The sequence below is a fragment of the Hemitrygon akajei genome, chromosome 7, assembly GCF_048418815.1.
Source record: "Hemitrygon akajei chromosome 7, sHemAka1.3, whole genome shotgun sequence".
Taxonomy (NCBI): Eukaryota; Metazoa; Chordata; class Chondrichthyes; order Myliobatiformes; family Dasyatidae; genus Hemitrygon; species Hemitrygon akajei.
In genome coordinates, this window is record NC_133130.1 from 67574855 (window position 1) to 67596350 (window position 21496).

At 39.5% G+C, this 21496-nt stretch overlaps 1 protein-coding gene across 2 annotated transcripts in view; it reads right to left on the reverse strand.

Annotated features, from left to right (window-relative positions):
• Window positions 1-13367: 13367 nt before the first annotated feature.
• rps6ka2 (ribosomal protein S6 kinase, polypeptide 2) overlaps window positions 13368-21496 on the reverse strand; it is a 162095-nt gene continuing 153966 nt past the window's right edge. For both annotated transcript variants that reach the window (XM_073051102.1, XM_073051101.1), the window contains exon 21: window positions 13368-21048. In XM_073051102.1, the coding sequence (XP_072907203.1) occupies window positions 20923-21048 (126 nt within the window). In that variant the 3' untranslated portion in view covers window positions 13368-20922. The remainder of the gene's footprint in view (window positions 21049-21496) is intronic.

Genomic DNA, 21496 nt, shown 5'->3' on the forward strand with positions numbered 1-21496 from the left:
AAAGGACGGATACGGATCAAGATCGTAACAAGGAAAGTTGGCAAGTTTTTCTCTCTCTCTCTCTCTCCAACAATTGCCACACGGTGATCAGCAACGACTGCAGCCTGTATGAACTGAACTGAACTTTATATTTCCATTGGACAATTCATTATCCCCTAGACAACGATAGAGCTTATTTCTTATTGATGATTATTATACCCGCACTTTTAGGTTTAGTATTGATGACGTATGTTATCTGTATATTTCCATTGATATTATTTTTGTGTATTTTTACTAATAAATACTGTTAAAAGTAGTATCATCAGACTTCAACGGCTACTCCTATCTTTGCTGGTAAGACACCCAGTTACGGGGTTCGTAACACTCACTAGCATAATTGTTGTCTTTTTGAAGTGGGTACTTTCACACATAATAGTGACAGGTTGAAAATGTCCTTGAATGCTCCCACCAGTTGGTTGGCACAGGTTTTCAGAGCCTTACCAGGTACTCCATCGGGACCTTCCGCCTTGCGAGAGTTCACCTTCTTTAAAGACAAGTTGGCCTGAGACAGAAATCATGGGGTCATCAGGAATCTTCACAGTTGTAGTTATGTTCTCCCTTTCAAGGCATGCACAGAAAGAGTTGAGTTCATCTGATAGTGAAGCATCACTGCCATTCATGCTATTGGGTTTTGCTTTGTAGGAAGTAATGTCTTGCAGACCCTGCCAGAGTTGCCGTGCATCCGATGCCACCTCCAACCTCATTTGAAACTGTCTCTTTGCCCTCCAAAATCATACCTGGTTTTCTGGTACAGGCCTGGGTCACCAGACTTGAATGCCACAGATCTAGCCAGAAATGGCTGTCAGATCTTGAAGCCAGTGTAAAGGCAAATTCAACTAATAGTTACCAGGAAAGAGTTAATATGAAGGGTTAACTTACTTGCTGGTTGAAAGTTGCTTCCGTCATGGACCATTCGAAGGCTTAAGCACCTTTTTCCCATTTTGCGCCACATCACTGGTTTCCAGTTCTGAGCACCTCAGAGCTCTGAGGATAGCACGTGTGAGAGACTCGCTCTCTCTTTCCTTGGTCATCAGGGCCTCCCCTTCACACTGAGTTCACATCCAGTGCAGAAGAACCATTGAGAAAGTAGGCTGCGGGTACAGGACGTCCCATGCACACTCAGCTAAGAAACTATTTGTTAAATGTTTAGTTTTGTAGTTGTGGAACTCAAGGAAATTTAATGAAGTATCTGTTCAGTTTGAAGTGTTAGTGAATGTTTAGTGTCACAGTTTTGTGACTTAGGGTGACTTAAATGAATACTTATTTGAATTAGATGTTTGGTTGAGTGCTTTATTGTTTGTAAATAAATGATTAATGCGCTTGCTCATAATCAATATATTCAGTCCCACTTATCGACCCATGAACCTACTTCCCTGTAACAACAGCTTCCCTTGTAGCACCACCATCCAGTGTCTGTTTTCACCATCTCACTCCTAACTCCCTCATAATCTGCAGAAAACAACTGATGTGAACACCACAATGTCACTCCGTCACCTGCAATCATTTTTGAATATTCATTTTCCAACTATTGCTGGCACAGTCAACCCTGTGTGTAAAGGAGGACTCTGAAAATGAGCAACATTGAGCTGCTATTTTACCTCACCACATTAACTTACTCATATTCCTAAACTTATTGGCCCTGACTTCCACAAAAACTGCCGTTGATATAATGTTTTAAGAGCAGAACAAGCAAGGGAGGAAAGTGTCCAGAGGACATATAAAATTTTCCAAGTCAGTATGAGCCCATGAGGCTGTTGATAGGCCCTTCACTTCTGTACCCATGGTAAACCGGCAGCCTCATCGACATTGTCTCAAGTGGACAGATGGTATTTACTGCTAGTGAGTAATGTCTACTTGAAAGGTGCTTCCCTTACAACTGACCATTGCTGACAGCACTGGGAATCTCCTGAAGCATCTTTTTGCAAGCTCATACAACAACTTTCAGCTTGTTACACATGAATTTGAGCAATTCCTGAAGTGAAATAGGATGTGCCATAAGTTGACTGCTTGGTAATCCTGTCCCATAACAGATTCATGTATACAACATTTGTATGTTCAAACAATCCCATTGACATCTGGGTATCCATGCTCCTTGACTGGTTACTGAGAACCTCAAAGCCATGCCTCAAAAGCCACAGGGAGTTAGTCACCCCGAGATTGCAGGAGACAGGTAACTGGATGACTGTCTGGAGAACTTTACAAATTTAGATACTCTTGAAGGGGACAACCTGCCAGGGAGAGTGTCAGTAACTAGGTCTGTGGCACTGACTCTGGTGCTGCAGCTCAGAAGAGCAGAGAGGGGAAGAGGACTGCAGTGTTGATAGGAGATTCCATAGTTAGCAAGGAATAGAGACTAGATTCTTTGGGCATGACAGAGTCCCCGGATGAAAGGAGAGGGGTTGGAGTTGCTCTATTAGTCAAAAATGAAATTAAGTCATCAGAAAGGGGTGACCTAGGGTCAGAGGGTATTGAATCATGGTGGGTCTCATCAGCAAGAATGACAAGTCAGCTATAGAGAACAGGTGCAGTGGCTAACAGACTGGTGCAGAACCAACAACCTGTATCTGAATGTGAACAAAACAAAACAGATGGTTGTTGACTTCAGGAGGGCACGGAGCAACCACTCTCCACTGAACATCGACAGCTCCTCAGTAGAGATCGTTAGCAGCACCAAATTTCTTGGTGTTCACCTGGCGGAGAATCTCACCTGGTCCCTCAACACTAGCTCCATAGCCAAGAAAGTCCAGCAGCGTCTCTGTCACAAGGGGACATGGAGACTGGACTCAAATGCAGGATGCAGGTACTGAAGTACTAGCGGCAGGACAGGAACAACTAAAGGATAGAACAAGATGGGGAGACCGTGGCATGCAAAGGTGATCCTGGGGTTCAGAGAGCTCATGGCGAAGGCAGGACCCTGGCTAGGCTAAAGGATGGGTCTATGGGACAAGGAATGCTGAGAGGATAGCCCCCTGGGCGGGCTGCATTACTTCTGGGCAGGTCCCGGCCTCCCAGGCAGGAACACAGGGGCCTGGGCAGGTCACAGGGCACCTGGGCAGGATGCAGGGCACAACCTATCGAAAGAGAGGGGTAGGAAAAGGTCAGAGTCCCCTGCCAGGCAACGGCAGTCCGGCCTGCTTACCCGATGGAGGCAAGGGATCGGAAGGGAGTTCAGTCCATGGTGACTACAAGAACAGACTTACAGAACTAGATGATTAACAGTGGGTACTCCAAGCCGGGTACTCCAAACCATCAACCCAGTACTGAAAGTAGATCAATACCCTCTGACCAGGATAGAAGATATCTTTGCAAAACTTTCTGAAGGAAAACACTTCAGCAAAGTGGACAGCTGAGGCTACAGATGGAGATGGAAGAAGAGTTCAAAGTGTTTCTCACAATAAACGCTCACAAAAGGGCTTTATCACTACAACAAGCTTATATTTGGAGTTCCATTGGTATTTACAATATGGCAGAATGCTATCAACCAGGTGCAGTAAGGCTGTACTTAGGAGTGCCTGGATGACATTATTATTAGCAGTAAGTATGACAAGCATCATCTCCAAAATCTCAAGACACTGTTAAAAAGATTAGAAGATTGCAACAAAAGTGAATTCTGTAAACCAAGCATCACCAACAGTGGCCACACCACTGCGAGCAGAGGTGGATGTCCCAAGGCCTTGCAGTCCTTTCTTTAGGATTAATCAATTACTGCAACAGGTTCCTGCCAAACCTAAATACTGTGCACCACCTCTTGAACTCATTATTAGAGATTGGGAAGAAATAGCAATGGACAAAGCAATGTGAAGTAGTTTTCCAAAAGGCAAAGAAAATGGTGACGTCAAGCACTGTCATGATCCACATTGCCCACTGAATCTTCCCTGTGAAGCTTCATCTTATGGTACAGATGCAGTCATGTCACATGTGATGAGTGATGGAAGAGAGCATCCGTAGCCTTTGCTTCACATTCTCTTACTGATGCAGAGATAAATTGCACACAGAGAGACAAAGCAGCCTTGAGTCTGGTTTGAGATGTAAAACTTTTAGCCAGTACCTATATGGGAGAGAGTTTACCCTCGTTCCTGCTCATTAACCTGAGTGTCCATTTTCAATCTACAGAATTGTGTTCCACTAACAGCAGCAGCATGATTGCAGAGATTGACTTTGATTCTTGGAGAACAACTTATTATGAAAATGTTGATGGATTGTTCAGTTTATCCTTGGAAAAGGAAAGAAATCACGTTGCAGCACAACACACAGCCAACAACTCACCCAGCTATGCTGTACCTGGGTCATTCTCCCCGCTCACGCTTGAATCTCCTCAAACCCAATCTCAGCAGGGGTATGCAGGACAAGCGGACGAGGCAAGCTGACATCTCCCAACTAAGCAGGTTCAACGTTTGACTCCTGAACAAGCAGTCCTGGTGAGGCGTTCAAAAGCGGGTACTTGGAAAGATTAAGGACAGAACGGGATCACTGTCCTACGGAGTGGAGATTGCATCTGATATCATCTGGAGACGATACAGTGAGGAGAACAGCATCAATTGTCAGAGAAGAAAGGTGTCCAAAGCTGTCAGGACCACTTTGTGCAGCCCAGAGTCGACTCCTACAACCACCAGAGAGGAGGCCTCAGATCCTGACTTCGTTTCACAGCTACGGCACTCACCCGTTGAGCAGTGTGATCCCACCGTCAGGAAAGTGTAGAACTATCCTCCTAGAGAGCAATATGTTACATATGTGAGCTGAGATGTATTCTATATTGAGTTGGAGTTTATAGCTAAGAAGGGAGCAGAGTAGTATATTCCAGTAATATTTGAGCAATATTGTTAATATATTTGATTAAGCATTCTTTGTTTATTTACATTATTCATTGTGGGTTTTATGCCAGAAATATGGGCACGGCTTACATTATTATCCATCACTTCATATGTGAGCGCCTCACTAAAGAGAAGGGAAGTAAAAACTAAGTAGACACGATTTCTGGCTCCCCTGTGTTTCTTTCAATTAGTTTTAGGAGATACAAAACATAAAAATATTGCTTTTAGAAAATCTGCAAGCTCTCTCTGTCAACCATCCTGCCTTGCTAATGAGATGTGTTCCTGTTGTCTAGTTGCCAAAGACAAATACTGTCCAATTTCTAGGTATTAATTGTATGGTATTATGAAATTCATTACATTAACTGCTTTGATGTTCACCATTATATTAATAATTTAAATCAGGGTGATTATGACTAGGTGCCATGAAAAATTAAGTAGAATAGGAATGAGAGCATGCTTATTTTGAATTCTGATTTATGTCCAGTGCAGAATAACAATTTGAACAGCTGCCTGACTTTGTACAATTTATCATTTCACAAAAAACACAATGTTCTTAAAAATAATCAAAACAGTTATCCAAGTTGATTGGCATATTACAATTCTTCCCTTCCCTTTTATAATACTCAGTAACAGACACTTACAATTATTTGTCTGTATTTTTCTATCTTCTTGTTTTGATATACTCCACAGGAATAAAGCAACAATGATTGCACTGTTTGCAACTGCTGCAGCTAAAGAGTCATGGATTCACAGAGCACGGAGACAGACTGTTTGGCCCACCATGATCGTGCCCATCAAGCACCTCTCTATATGAATCTCATTTACCAGCGCTTGGTTCATGGCCTGATGCTTCTTGAATATTGTGAGAGTCCTGCCTTCACCACCTTCTCAGGTAGTGTGTTCCAGATTACAAATATGTTCTTCGTGAAAAAAATTCTCATATCTCTTCTAACCTTCTTACCCCTCACCTTAAATCCACAGTTTCTGGTTTTAGACATCTGTGTCAGGGAGAAAAAGTTCTCAAATATCGACCCAGTCTGTGCCCCTCATAATTTTGTACACCTCTCCCACTCAGTCTCCTCCACTCCATGGAAAATTTATCCACTCCTGCTCTCATAAATGAAATATTCCTTCCCAAGGTACATATTGTAGACTTCTCCAGTGCAATCATATCCTTCATTTATTGTGATAACCAGAACTGCACACAATGATCCAACAGTTGCCCTGTCAAAGTTCAAAGTAAATGTTATTATCAAAGTACCACGTCACCATATACAACCCTGAGATTCATTTTCTTATAGACATACTCAGCAAATCTATAGAAAAGTAACTATAACAAATTCAATGAATGACCACCCATATAGGGCTTTCAACCAAACAAAAGACAACAAATTGTGCAAATGCAAAAACAAGAAACAATATTATAAATAAATAAGCAATAAATATTGAGAATGTGAGATGAAGAGTCCTTGAAAGTGAGTCCAATGGTTGTGGGAACAGTTCAACAATGGGGCAAGCAAAGTTGAATTAAGTTATTCCCTTAGTTTAAGAGCCTGATGGTTAAGAGGTAATAACTGTTCCTAATCCTAGTGGTGCAAGGCTCTTGTACCTACTTCCTGATGGCAGCAGCGAGAAGAGATTAGGGGTCCCTGATGATAGATGCTTCTTTCCTGTGACAATGTTTCACGTAGATGTTTTCAATGGTGGGATAGGCTTTATCCATGATGGATTGGGCTGAATCCTACTTTTTGTAGGATTTTCCATTCAAGGGTATTGTTGTTTCCATGACAGGTTGTGATGCAGCCAGTCAATATACTCTCCACTACACATCAATAAAAGTTTGTCAGAGTTTTAGATGTCATGCCAAATGTTTGCAAGCTCCTAAGGACCTAGAGGTACTGCTGCACTTTTTTCATAATTGCACTTACATGCTGGGACCAGGACAGGTCCTTTGAAATAAAAACACCTAGGAATTTAAGATTGCTCACCCTCTCCACCTCTTATCTTTCAATGAGGACTAGCTCATTGACCTCTGGTTTGCTTCTCCTGATGTTTATCAATTTGTTTTATAACAGTGTGTGCAGTTGGAGCATCATAAAGCATAACCCTATGAGAAAAGCAAAATACTGTGACAACTGGAAATTAGATGGAAATAAATAAATAAGCAATAAATATTGAGAATGTGAGATGAAGTGTCCTTGAAAGTGAGTCCAATGGTTGTGGGAACAGTTCAATGATGGGGCAAGTGAAGTTGAATTAAGTTATTCCCTTAGTTTAAGGGAAATAAACTGGAAATAAAACTGGAAATAAAAGGATGGAGATTATCAACTGGACAGGTCACATCAATGGAGTGAGAAAAGAGAGTTTAGACTTTGGATCTTTCATCTAGTGTTAAGTTTATTCTTCATCCATTTACAACACTCTTTAACAAGCTACTTCAAACCCGGCATCATTCAATCTGAACAAAATTATCCACAATGAAACAAGGCTACAAATTGTTGAACATGGAAACAATATTTCAGAGATGGCTCTGCAATTGTTTTAACCAGTAAATGTCCTGCATAAAACATAATTTCCTTTGACTAAAACTCCAATAATCAGCTATCCAACGATTTACAAATCCCAGTGGTTTGACACCTATCTCACTGTGCAATGTTTGCCATGCTCCCTTTCCACACAAAATGTCTCCAGTTTCCATGTTCCCTTCTCACTCTCCAGTGGATCATTTAGTCATATCTGATTACACAACATTTATTTTAATATTGTGCAACATCTAAAAAAAGTCATTAAAATACATTGGTGTATTAATAAAAATGCTAGACCCGCATCACCTAAATCCTACGTGTGCCAGATTACTGGATTTATATTTTAATATTAGTGAGCATCATCAACACATCCTTCTGTTTCCAGGCACCAGAGTTAGTTTCAGTGTATACTACTTTTAAAAAGTTCTTGAATGCCTTGGCTCTAGAATGCACTGTCAGTACTAGCTGTGCAGGTAGAAGCAAATGTATCATTCAAAAGGGGGTTAGATGAATATCTGAAAGGAAGGAATTTGCAAGGCTCTGGGGAAATGGGAAGAGAACAGGATGAGCTTGAATGTTCTTGCTTAGAGCTAGTACAAACTTGACAGGCCAAATAGCCTCCCACTGTGCTGTTATTATTCTGTGATTCCGGAAAATCTTGGAATAGCTATAGCACAGTAGAAGGTCATTGGCTAAGCAAAAGAATATACAATACAATTATACAGACTACGTTGTCTTCATAAACAACTACAATAGCTTTGATTGAAATACAAAAGAGGCTCTTCAAAAAAAAAGTACCTTCAATTTGCAACTGAAGCATTTGCTATTTTCCATTCGGGAACCAACTCTTAATAGTTTTAAAGATGTAGCAAGTTATATTTTTCTAATAATCCATGGTGGTTTTTCAATACATGATTGGAATATTACCAATTCACCAATAAAATTAAATAATAGAGCAAGAATATATTGACAAAATTTGCACTGTTAGTTTGCAGAACACATGTTGTTTGCCAATGGTACCATTTGCAAATGATCATGAACACATCACGGAAGTGCCTCAGTTTCCAATGATAGACAGTTACAAGGCTGCAGGGCCAGACGGCATCCCAGGGTGGACACTCAGGATATGCACAGCACAACTGGCAGGTGTGTTTAATCTCTCCCTCTCCTAGTGTAGAGTGCCCTTCCGCTTCAAAACATTCACCATTGTCCCTGTACCTAAAAAGACCAAGGTAACCATGTCTGAATGACTGGCGTCCAGTCACGCTCACCTCAATAACAAGCAAATGCTTTGAGAGTCTGGTCAAGGACTACATCTGCAGCTTGCTACCACCCAAACTGAACCCCCCACAATTCACCTACCAACATAACAGATCGACAGATGATGCAATAGCCACTGCTCTACACACCATCCTCACACGTCTGGGGAAGAAGGATGCTTATGTGAGAATGCTGTTCTTGGACTACAGTTCAGCATTCAACACCATAATTGACAAGGAGCTCGGAGACCTTGGTCTTCACCCAGCCTTGTGCAACTGGATCCTGGACTTGCCGTCAGCTGGTGGTAAAAGTGGACTCTCTCACTTCTTCCCCTCTGACCCTCAACACAGGTGCCCCCCAGGGCTGTGTCCTAAACCCCCTCCTTTGCTCTGTATACCCATGACTGTGTCACCACCACAGCTCCAATCTACTAATTAAATTTGCTGATGATACTACATTGATTGGTCTAATCTCAAATAATAACGAGACAGCCTACAAAGCAGAAGTCATCACTCTGACACAGTGGTGTCAGGAAAACAACCTCTCCCTCAAAGTTGCAAAAAACAAAGGAGCTGGTTGTGGACTACAGGAGGAATGGAGATAGGCTAACCCCTATTGACATCAATAGATCTGGGTCAACAAATCCTAAGGACTTTCTGTAGGGGCACGATTGTGAGCATCCTGACTGGATGCATCACTGCCCGGTATGGGAACTGTACTTCCCTCAATCGCAGGACTCTGCAGAGACAGGGGCGAACAGCCCAGTGCATCTGTAGATGTGAACTTCCCGTTATTCAGGACATTTACTGAGACAGATGTGTAAAAAGGGCCCAAAGGATAATTGGGGTTCCAAGTTACCCCAACCACAAACTGTTCCAGCTGCTACCAGCAAATTTAATTAGTAGTTTGGAGCTGTGGGTGGTGACACAGTCATGGGTATACAGAGTAAAGGAGGGGGCTTAGGACACAGCTCTGGGGGGCACCTGTGTTGAGGGTCAGAGGGGTAGAAGTGGGGGAGTCCACTTCTACCACCTGATGTAATTGTATTTCTATACTATATTGACTGTCCTGTTGTACATACTATTTATTACAAATTACTATAAATTGCACATTGCACATTTAGACGGAAATGTAACGTACTCCTTGTGTATGTGAAGAATGTAAATAATAGTCAATTCAATAAATATTCTGTAAGCAATATATTATAAAGATTTCTGGTTTAAATTACAGTTAGAATCACGATGGTATCATTTCCTTGTTGCACTCGGCAGTCTTACTGTGTGCTCTATCTGTTAATGTTGGGAAACAATGCCTCACTGACCAGCGCAATCCACATATACATTTCATGATCCAGCAATAGTAGAACTGGCAGCTGGAAAGGAACAAAATGTAACAGAACATGCCAGGGCCATGCAGCTCATCAGAGAGCATCTGTGAAGAGAGAAGTAAATATTTCACATTGAAGCCCATCATCAAGAATCATTCCCTTCAGAACTTCCCAGTTTATTCTTCTGCCAAGTTCCATCCTGAATTATTCGTACAGAATTCTTCCATTCACCCCTGCCCGGCCTATCCAGTTTAAGTCAGAAATGTATGCGTGTCCCCTGTAACTTTATATTCACTGCTCTTGGTGTGGTCTCCTGCGCTCATATGAGACATAGCTCAGTTAAAGTGATTGCTAAGCCAAATTTCTTTTCTTTGGTCCTGAATCTTACAGCACCCAATAGCTTGCTGCTTTAATTCCCTACTCCACTCCAAAGACATTGGAGTACAATTGGGCTATTTAACCCATTGGGTCTGCTCCTCCATACCATTTGGGCTGATTTTTTTTCTTTTCTCAATTCCATTCTCCTGTCTTCTCCCCACAACTCTTAGCCTTCTTACCAATCAAGAACCTATCCATCAATCTCTGCCTTAAGTACACCCAATGATTTGGCTACCTCAACCCTCAATGGCAATGAAGTTCACATATTTACCACTCTGTGGCTGAAGAAATTCCTCCTCATCTCAGGTTCTAAAGGAATATTCCATTATTGTCCCCTTGGATCCTAGACTCTCCCACAACTAGATACATTTTCTCCATGTCCTCTCTATCCAGGTTTTTTGATATTTAGTCGGTTTCAATGAGACTCCGCCCCCCATCTTTCTGAACAGCAGAGAGTACAGGCCCAAACTATTAATTGCTGATCAGATATTAAGCTTTTCAATCCTTGAATCATTCTTATGAATCTCCTGTGGACCATCTCTGGGGCCAGCACATCTTTCCTTAGATACTGGGCTCAAAACTGTGCACAATATTCTAAATGTGATCTGACCAATGCATTATAAAGCTTTAGCAGTACATCCTTGCTTTTATATTCAAGTCTTCTCAAAATGAATCCTAATATTGCATTTGCCTTACTTTCTACCAACTCATGCTGCAAGTTAACCTTAAGGGGTTCCCAAGGACTCCCAAATCCCTTGCACTTCCAATTTCTGAATTCTATCTCCATTTAGAAACCTGCATACACCTTTATACATCCTACCAAAGTGTATAACTCTGTAATTCCCTATGCTATATTCCATCTGCCACTTCTTTGCCCATTGTCCTAATCTGTATGAGTCCTTCTGAAGATTCCGCTTTCTCAACATGACCTGATCCTCCACCTATCTTTGTATCATCCGCAAACTTGGCCACACTGCCATCAGTTCCATTAAATACAGATCAGTAATGTATAAAACGACAAGCTGTGATCTTTGTAGAATGCCATTAATCACCAGCAGCCATCCTGAGAAACATCTCTTTGTCCCCTCTCTGCCTTCTGCCAGTCAGCCAACCTTTTCTCCACGCTAGTACCTTGCCTCTAACACTTTGGGCAGTTAACTTGTTTAGCTGAGTTTACTCTAATTCAGTCTTCTGCAATGTACCAAGCAATATCTGCTTTCAAGCTTATTTGCATCAGGGCATGCTGGAGAGCAAATGGTTAGGATAGCTGCATGGGAGAAGGGTTGCGATAGATGACCTTTGGGACTGAGATACTTTGATGGAACAGAATCCATGTGAGAGCATCTGCATCTTCCTTTCTCCAGTGGACCACATATTCTATCTCCAGGATTCTCCTTTGTGTAACACTCTCCTCTTGCCTGGATGAGTACAGCTTCAACTATGCTCAAGAAGCTGGACACAGAACATAGAAGCCAAGGCACTCCATTCACAACCATCCACTCACTGCACCACCAACCAACAGTAGCCATGGTTTGAACCGTGCACTGCAGCAACACACCAACACTTTTTGAACAATATCTCCAAAGCCCAAAATCTTTACAAGCTTGGAGGACAAGGGCAGCAAAATTATGAGACTACTACCACCTGTAAGTGGCCCTCCAAGTCACACCTAATCTTGACATGGACTTATATTGCTGCTCCTTCAACTACACTTGGCCAAAATCCTCAAATACCCTTCTGAACAGAATGCCCACACCTCAAGGACTGCAGAAGGTCAAGAAGACACATGTCACAGCTACTCAAGGGCAATTCAAAGCTGGGTCTGTTTGCAAACCTCATGTCCATTGAATGAAAAGTAACTGTAAAAATCCAACCCATCCTTACATCTTCTCACACTGCTTTAACTTTCCTTTTCCCAGGCCTTTTTCTTCCCATTTTCTTATGTAACGATCAGCTATGACATACTTCCTTCCTTCTTGTGTATCTAAAAGTTAATCCTCCTTTTAAAGTCAATTGCATCAATTTGACTGGTATTTTAGAGTACTTTCCTAAATTGGCAGATTAAGAGGGTAAAAAAGAAGAAAAAGAGCATTAGCAAGTTACCAGTGGATTTTGCCTAATCATACATTTTCTGCTTGATGCAAAACAAAGCAAGAATACTTGTAACCATGTCCCAGGCACACCACTGATACGTCCCTAATGCTCAGTCTCCTTGTTCACAGTCTATTATATTGGCTGAGCATCTTTGATTTCTTTCAGTTCTGGTGAAGGCTTATGTTCCTGTTTCTTGGTGTATGTCGCTCCCTTTGTATCATTTACAGCTTTTCTACTTTTCCCTGCACCCTGGAAAGAGCCATCTGCTGTGAGGTTTCTCCATCATGTGATTAGTTATGTCAGTCTCTGACGCTTCTAGATCTGATTCAACCAAGTTCTGCTATCATCGTGTATGTCCACAGTTGCAGAGAGGTACCCAATCAACAAAGTGAGTGTTGCTTTAGCAGCAGCATCATCACCTTCACCAAAATAGGCTTGAAAAATAAAATGTTATATTTAAAACCAAAACACAGGAAGCCAATTTCCAGAATTCTTTATTCCTTCTGTACAAATACATAATTTAAATTGGCATGCAAAGCCTTGGTGGGGTACAAATAATTCCCATACAGTGCCTTCCCATTTCCTGAAAAATCCCTCTTGGCAGAGAAAGAAGTAATTGAGTTACCATAAAGAAATTAGTTTTTAAAACTGTCGCAGCTCACAGCAAGAGAACGTACTTCACAACAAAGTGCTCTTTCAGAGTTTTTTTTTTCTTTAAGGATGCTGAAATGCAGCCTGATCAGGAGGAGTGCGAACAGGCCACCTGAGATGAGAGAACAGGAAGGACTTGGTCCTACTGACCCTAATGGAGGTGCAGTCTTGGCGTCTTGCCAATGACATATAGTATGTAAGTAATTTGTAAAATTAGGTAACCAAATGTTAGGGAATACCATCTAGACCAAGAGACTAAGAAAAACAAGAACACAATCTCAGCTTTTGGAGCAGTTCCTTTTAATATACAAAGTCCTATACTTATCATAGTGCTACAAAAATATCACACTTCATAAACCCATTTTCATTACAAAATATTTTTTCAAGTAAATTAAATAAATGAATTTAAGGAATTTATTTCCTCCTACTAATGCCACACAAAGTACTGTGTATCCAACATCAGCCTACCAACAGCAGATTCTAGTAACACACAACAAATTACATATCATAAGTATGCTTGATAACATTTTTCTCAAAAATGTAAATTAAAGGTGCTGGCAAACAGAAAAGGGTTAATTAATCAGAATGCTTTTCACTCTCACAAAGTAAACCAAAGGGGCAGGAGAGCTGTGCTCTTAATTGGCATCACATTTTATTCACCAAGAGAATATAATCTAGGATGGCTGAATATTGGTTCAACTCTAGATCTCAGTAAAGCACCATATAGAAAACAACTTGTTGGGTGGGTTTTAATTCAGGGATGTTCTAACAACTGGGAATATAAACACCACTATCAACTCAATCCTTACGAAATACTGATTTCCTTCCAATGTAGCTACAACTAATCATCTTCCCTTAAAATATCTACTTAACAGGAACAATCTTAAATTAGCAAATTGAACAGGAGAAAAAGGAATGATAACATCATTGACAAACTATCAGTGGATTTTATTGCAATATCACACTTTCTGCTCCATGTAAAATAATCATTAGCAGTAAAATTAAGTTATTATTTCAATCCCCTTCAATTAATACTGTATTGGTAAGCAATAATTTATTGACAACTTTTATTGTCAGCAGGAGCTGTTTTTTATTTAGTACAATAATTTTCCACTGGAAGCCACAGACCTGGTCTTAGTTTGAGTTAACTCTCACAAATTGCTGAGCAGTTTTCTGCATGTACACATAACTTTCCACTGGTAGGTTTTCCATTAAGTTGGGAGATGCCATGCAGGTCAAGAGCATCCCAAAGTTGGTCACTGGTCTATGCCTGGTTTTCTAAAGAACCAAGTTGATATGGTTGGCCTCAGCATTTCAAAGCTTATATTTTCATATTTGTAAGGTATAGATGGAAGCAATTTAGCCATTCCCATGCCAGACCTCAGAGCAATTCTGTCAATCAATTTTTTCCTGTAATGTATTTTCTCTCATATGTCCATCAACTCCAGCCTGATTTTCCTGCTAACCACCTGCCGTGCAGTGGGGGTGACCTATAGTAATCAATCGCTTTGTAGGTTGACAGGCCAATCAAATGATACGCTTGGGCAGCAGTGCAAAAGTGTTGACTTCAATTCATTTGGAGGAAGCCTGCAGGAGACCACAGTGGCTCGTGAAGAAACAATGAGTGACAATATAGCTCAAGAGTATGTAATCTCTAGTGTGATATAAGGCATGCCCATGTGGGAGCTTTATTCCAAGTCCATTAGATCACAGATAGCTTTAGGAATCCAGATTACTGTCTATCCCTTCTCCCCATGTTACTGTAATGGCTTCTCTACACTGTTAACCGCTAGGCGAAGTGAGGGTTACATTATTAACTGTTGCTATCCTGACCAAGATTAGTCAATGCAGAGCACATCAAAAAGCAAACTCAAGAAAGCCAGAAGAAAACTTCGTTCGAAAATTGATCAGGTCTTTCACCCATGGTACCTCTGTTCCCAAAGTGTTTATCCAGCAAATATTTCTCACAAGCTTGAAGAAGGTTTTCAGGATGAGATTATATTGTTTAAATTAATCAAATTGATTGAACCATTGTACGATTTACCTCAAAAATTAATTAACCAAGTATTTGTCTTATTACCTGTACTTTCAATTTTAAAAGAAACAAAAAGGAAGTATATAACTGGCATTCCACGTGAATTATGGTTTTTTGTTAAAGAAACACATCCTGAGGATGTAATGTCACTGATTAATGCATGTTATATTGATGCTATTTTTATTTTGGAGCTTCATTTTTAAGCTCATATTGATTCTGGAGCCAATGCACAGAACATCTGGTAGCCTTGCAGTATCTAAATGAAATAAAATGTGCCAACGCACTTCCAACATCAGAGAACTGAGTAATTTAAGTAATGCATGATTCTGGAATCCAAAAAACACGATTAGAATTTAGCCAACAATCTTTGACATTCAATTTCAATAAAATAAAGTTGCCCCAGGTTGGCTAATTTACAGAATTTTACAGTTAGAAGGGAATTCACTTGGTGACTTTACATATAATCTAAATTCCAAATTGTACTCACATGCGATTTTTATTAGTCTCAAGTCTCGGCAGTGCTAATTATGCTGAATGTTCAAGATGTTAATCATACAAAATAATGTAATGCACCTGTCTGAAATCAATGCTTCTGTTAAAGGGCTGTAAACAAAACTTCAAATTATCAGCTTCATCAGACACATTGCAAATCTCATATTATTTTAATTTAAAATAATTGTTAGCAACATCATCAGTAGTGCAGGTAGGTCCATTCATTCTCTATGTACAAAATATAGCAAATAATATTTTAATATTTATATATCTGACAGCTGCAAGCAAGTTATTAGATAAAAGATAACAGGTCTAGAGCAGCTCAAATAGCAGCCTTTGCTTTTCCAGGCACTGATGGACCTACACAACATTCCCAGCATTTTCTGGTTTTCCTGTTTAAACTAGCATTTGCAGCTTTACTTAATGTTTATCTTAAATAAGTTACTTTATCCATTAATCACGTTAAAGAATATCTGTAAAATAGTAAACAAAAATCTCAACATGGCAGAACACTTGCATATGTGACTTCAATTCTGTTCTTTAGTTCAAACTGCCATCAACAGGCAATAGCCATTCATTGACAGTGGATGCACATGTACTTATTAAAAGGCTGCACATGGTTTTCCACTAGCAGTCATCATAACCTCTTTAGGCCAGATTTCCATCTCAGCACCATACATCTCTCCCTCCACCATCACCACCATACCCACACACAAAGAAAACAATTCAAAGACACCAACAAATTCAAGATTCCAAACGCTTCATACATAGACTTATTTGAACAAGAAAATTCATAATATCATTAAGGGTAAGCCTTTTAGCTCTTTGAGCCTGTTCTACAATTCAATTAGGTCATAGCTGCTCTACATTTTAATACAACCAACTCAACTTGTCAAACATACAACTTGTTTTTAAAATTTCAATTAACAATCTTTTGATAAAAATAGTTCCACCAGAGGCGAAGAAGTGTTTTCAGAGATTATCAATGAACCATTTAATTCTAAATTTAAGTTGGCTCCACAAACAAAGGAGATAGTTTCTGCATACATTCCCAAGCCATTTCTGGCTGAAATAGGCCTTCAAGTGATGTGAGGGCATATTCTGACTCAGGGGTTGCAAACTTTTTTGAGAGCGTGTGCCCAAATTGGCAATAATCTTCTAAAAAAACTCTCTGAAGTGTCATGGTAATTTAGAGCAAAGATTATCATTGATTAATAAATTAGTAACAATGATGGACTTTTTAAGGATAAAGCATCAGTTGTTGCTTATTTACATGTATTCATTGTTTTACAATTGATAAAATTATAACAAATTTAAATTGAAATAAATGTAGCATTTTTGAAAACCTATTCAAAAGTTATTAATAACCTTTCAATAAGACAATTGAAAAAATACATAATTTCTAAATCATTTTGTTATTGTACCTCATATATAACATAAGAAATATGAATGTGAAATTATAAGCTTTGGTGCATGTTCATAAAAGATCAAAAAAAGGAAAATAAAAACACTTTATTCTCAGTGAGACTTTTGTTGCTGCACCAACAATGACAAGTATTTTATACCCAGATTGTTTTGAGAGCTATGCACATTACGCTAGTTGTATCAATAAGTCTACACATTAGATTTGGCTAAGCTCATCTCACTGCTCCTGTGTTGTAAAAAATCATTTGTTGCATCATTTAGCAATAAAGATGATCATTATGTATCTTCTTATTATGGAAGTGCTTTAAGAGTCAAAGGCCCAACAATTTTTTTGCATGTGCCATCTTGAGCATGTGTGCCATAAGTTCGCCATCCCTAGCTAGTCATTCATGTTCAAAATACACCAGCAGGTTCTGTCTAGAATGTAAGTCTTATTATAATATAAATTGCATCAACAGACAAGAATAGAGAGAGCAGAGTGATCCTTATTTGAACCAGATCAATGCAGAGAATCAGATGTCTGATTACAATGATTCGCTATTGACCTATGATGGTTTGAGGAAATGGAAAAGACTTGGAGTTATCATTAAAGGACTGATTTATTTTCTGTTCAACTGAAAATGAGTGAACAGACTTGCATGCTTATTACCGAGACATTCTCCCATGATGGATACAATGTATGATTTCCCTTTACTGAAAGTAGTTGCATTCCAATAGAAATCAGCTATGCTAAATACTTCCTCAAGTTTGTAGATATAACCTTGGATACCACTATAAATCCATCAGTGGGAAATTGTCCTCCTTGTTTTCAATGGCAGAAAACTGTGATAGGAATTATAGAAACTGTGTTAGGTTGTGAACTCTCAACCTGGCCACTGGAGAGTGATAAATCAGAGAGGAAGAGTGTGACATTTTCGATGTAACTGACTTAAATGCCTGGATCAAATTCCTGAGCTGCTTTGATTAATCCTTCAGTTAGATGAGTGAATTACTACAGAAGCAATTTGACATGCCTGTGTTTGATTATTATGCTTAGGGAGATTTCAATTCCCTAAAAGTGTTTTTTTTTTAAATCATTTAAATGCACTTTGAGTAATCACATCAGTATTTGAGCAGATTCTCTTTTAACAGATGTAGCATAAGGAGCAGTTTAAAAATAAAGCCAAAAATTTCTGAGGTGAGATTGGGAGGGAGGGAGGGAGAGAATGAAAATTGGTGCCCACTGTTACTTAAACATGCTTTAGCTGTTTAATTTCAATCATATTCTGCACTGCAAGTTTTTGGAAAATCAAGTTAGAATTAACATTTGACTTTTTACAATGTATCTGAGATCTGGATGAATAAGATAAGGTATAGTATACTTGAAATTCCTCTCCACCAACACTATTAAATACACAATCTAGTCACATCATCAGATCATACACCATCTCTGAAGTTCAGATCAGTGGTTCCCAGCCTGGGGTCCACAGACTCCTCAGTTAATGGTAGGAGTCCATGGCATAAAAAGGTTGGGAACCTTTGATTTACAAGAAGCAGAATTTAAAAAAATATCAACGACCAGGAAAGGTTGAAGTAATGGAATTCTCTACTTGTATTTGTATTTTTTCAGTGCAGAGATTATTGGCAATTATCGAGCAATTAAAAATATATTCATTTAAAACTGGACAAGTTCTACAATTCTCTAACAAGTTTAGATAATATCAGCAGCTACACACCATCCACTACATTAGAAAGGCGAACCACTTGACAGGGTAATATTTTCACAAATATTGAGAGGCAAATCATGAAGGGCAACCTTTAGTAGTTAACTGCATACCAACCTTCATGTGAGTTTAGTGATGCATTTACTGACAGAAAACTGTAAGTGCTATCAGCTTCACCATTATGTTGACAGCTTGTTTTGGGCCAATACATGCAACATTCTTCCCCACTCTATGAATATGTCCTCTCCAAGGGGGAACAGTTGTCTGAAAGGCTGCACGCAGACAAGTATACATTAGCAGGATTCTGAATTCAGTTAGTTAAGGCAGTAGGCTAGGAAATCAGAGAGAGCCATACAATTCCTGAAGATTCACTTTTGCATTTTGTCATCAGAGAACGAGTATTTCCTGCAACATATCGGTCAGCTCAGCCACCACTGACAGGCAAATTAAAACAGCTTCCACAGGACTAACACTGATTTGGCATTTTTGCCACTAGACTATACTATCCAACAGAATTTCATGGATGTTTTCAAATTGAATTGCCATGTTTCCTATATTACAACAATGTACTTCAATGACTATATAGGACTTGAGGCTATTTGAAAGGGACGTTGAAAGCATTACAGAAATAATTTCTCCATTTAGGTTGATCAGTGAAATGAGACTTCAGGGAATAAAAAAAAACAGATTTTTTTTCTGTTCTTTCATAAGAAATAGCATTTTTATGTTTTGAATGATGTTCTAATAATAAAAATGTGATTTCTTGCCATAACAAAGTACTCCGTTCTTCTCTTCATTATTACATGGTGTGAAATGTGAAGCTCAGGCTCTATTGTATAATTCTACAAATGGTTTGATCCTGTACTATCTTTGTAGGGTCTAGAGACTGGGAAGTACAGTAGCCGTTGGTTGTCATTTCTCGGAACTTCATTTTTCTTAATCCTGTGCTTTGCTTTGAGTTGATACGACATTAATTTACTCTAATATATAACATCTTTTGGCATTCAACTCCCTTAAACAAAACAAAGGTAAAATTATGCGGGGTTCCTTGCACCAACTGGAGTGTGTGTTAGCATTGATCTTCATGATGGTCGATGACAGGAACAGGTTTGGCTACCGGTCCCCCTGTGACTGGACCACCTATTTGCACTTCCCACTAAAAACTCACATGCAAGAAATGACTTTAAGTGACGTGCTGGAACTTGACTGGTGAGCAAGACCCTGTGGAAGTTCACATGGCTGGATGGGGAGGTAGCTGAAGTAAGTGCAGTGTGAAGAAATGACATCCTGTCACCTTTTTCATTTGTTAATAGTGGAATCATTGGACCACAGACTTTATAATTAATTAATAATGCCATAGTAAGCCGGGCCATTCCTTTCAATGTATAAGTACATTATACAGTACCACAGGTTTAAGCTAAATCTAATGCCTTGAGAAGAACTAAATAGTTCTCATTCAGCTTGCCTAACTATAGTACTCCACATGCACCTAATACTGAAAAGAGAGTGCTCATAAGCCTTGACCTCTCCATGCCTTGCATGTGCTTAATTCTGTTTCACATTACTGCAGAATAATTAAAAATATTGCAATTATACAATATGAAAAAGTTATGAGGGTTAATTAGCTCTCAGAAACTTCCTTCCAAGAGAATTTCTGCCTTAAAAAAGGTAAACCCAAATAAAGAGTGCAGATTCTGCAGGCCTAGTCAAACAGGATGCTCCGTGCAGAATCTGTTTCTTTCAGTCTGCATCTTTTTCCACCTTAATTCTTTTTTAAGCAATTTAAAGGGAAGAGCATTACTTGAATTTACAGAGGATTGACTACAAGTGTTTTCTCAAAGCACTTTTGTGGTTATCTCTTCCATCTAGTTGTGAAGGAGGTTAAGTTCATTTTTCACAGCCAATGTTTCTTCTTTTCAGTCACCATTGGGCAAAAAACAAAGACACTTTTGCCAGTTTAGAAAAGGAATTTAGTCTTGTTCATCTTCATTTATCCTTCGCAGTGCATCAAATTAGGTGAATAACCCTTTGTCTGTTGAATACTTCGTAACAGAGCCTGAAACTAGGCTCAGCCTCTGAATACTTTGGATCTTTTGCAGTCTCTTGCGTTGGGCTTAGAGAAGTTCAAGCATTTTTAAATATAATTTAAATAAAGCTCTGTACAAGCTGCATGTGGTAGCTGTTATAGTCTTGTCGAAGTCAATCTTTTCATTCCCCTTCGCTGAGCCAGGTTTGAGGCCAAAACAGCTTCTAATCTCGGTGCCTGAGGTGTACGGTTTAAAGCAAAATAGGTGGCAGCCATTGCACCCTGTAATAAGATGCAACAGAAAATTTGTAAAATTATCATTAGAACTTATTAAATTCGATGCTCAATTTACAACATCCCCAGTCACCTGTCCCCTCTCTTTGTTCTCCTCTTGTTAATCTATGGATGCTATCAGGATCCACTGTAAACCCTAAATGACCATTATGTGCATAGACAGGAGCTTTGCAGGTTATTTCACTGCAGGAGGCATCACACATAGACTCAATTGTATGTTTCTCAGATTATCTGAATGTGAGAGACATCACAGTCATCTCCAGTTACTGGGTTCTCATCCAAGTGTATGCTTCCTATCAGGGTAAAGAAGCATCAGTCAAGCTCATTTACTGGTTCCTAATCAGTGTCTACATACAGAATATCTTCCATTGGGAGGCAGCACATTCAAGCCCAGCCACTGCGCCTTCACCCAGACTCCTCAAACTGGCAGGATAAT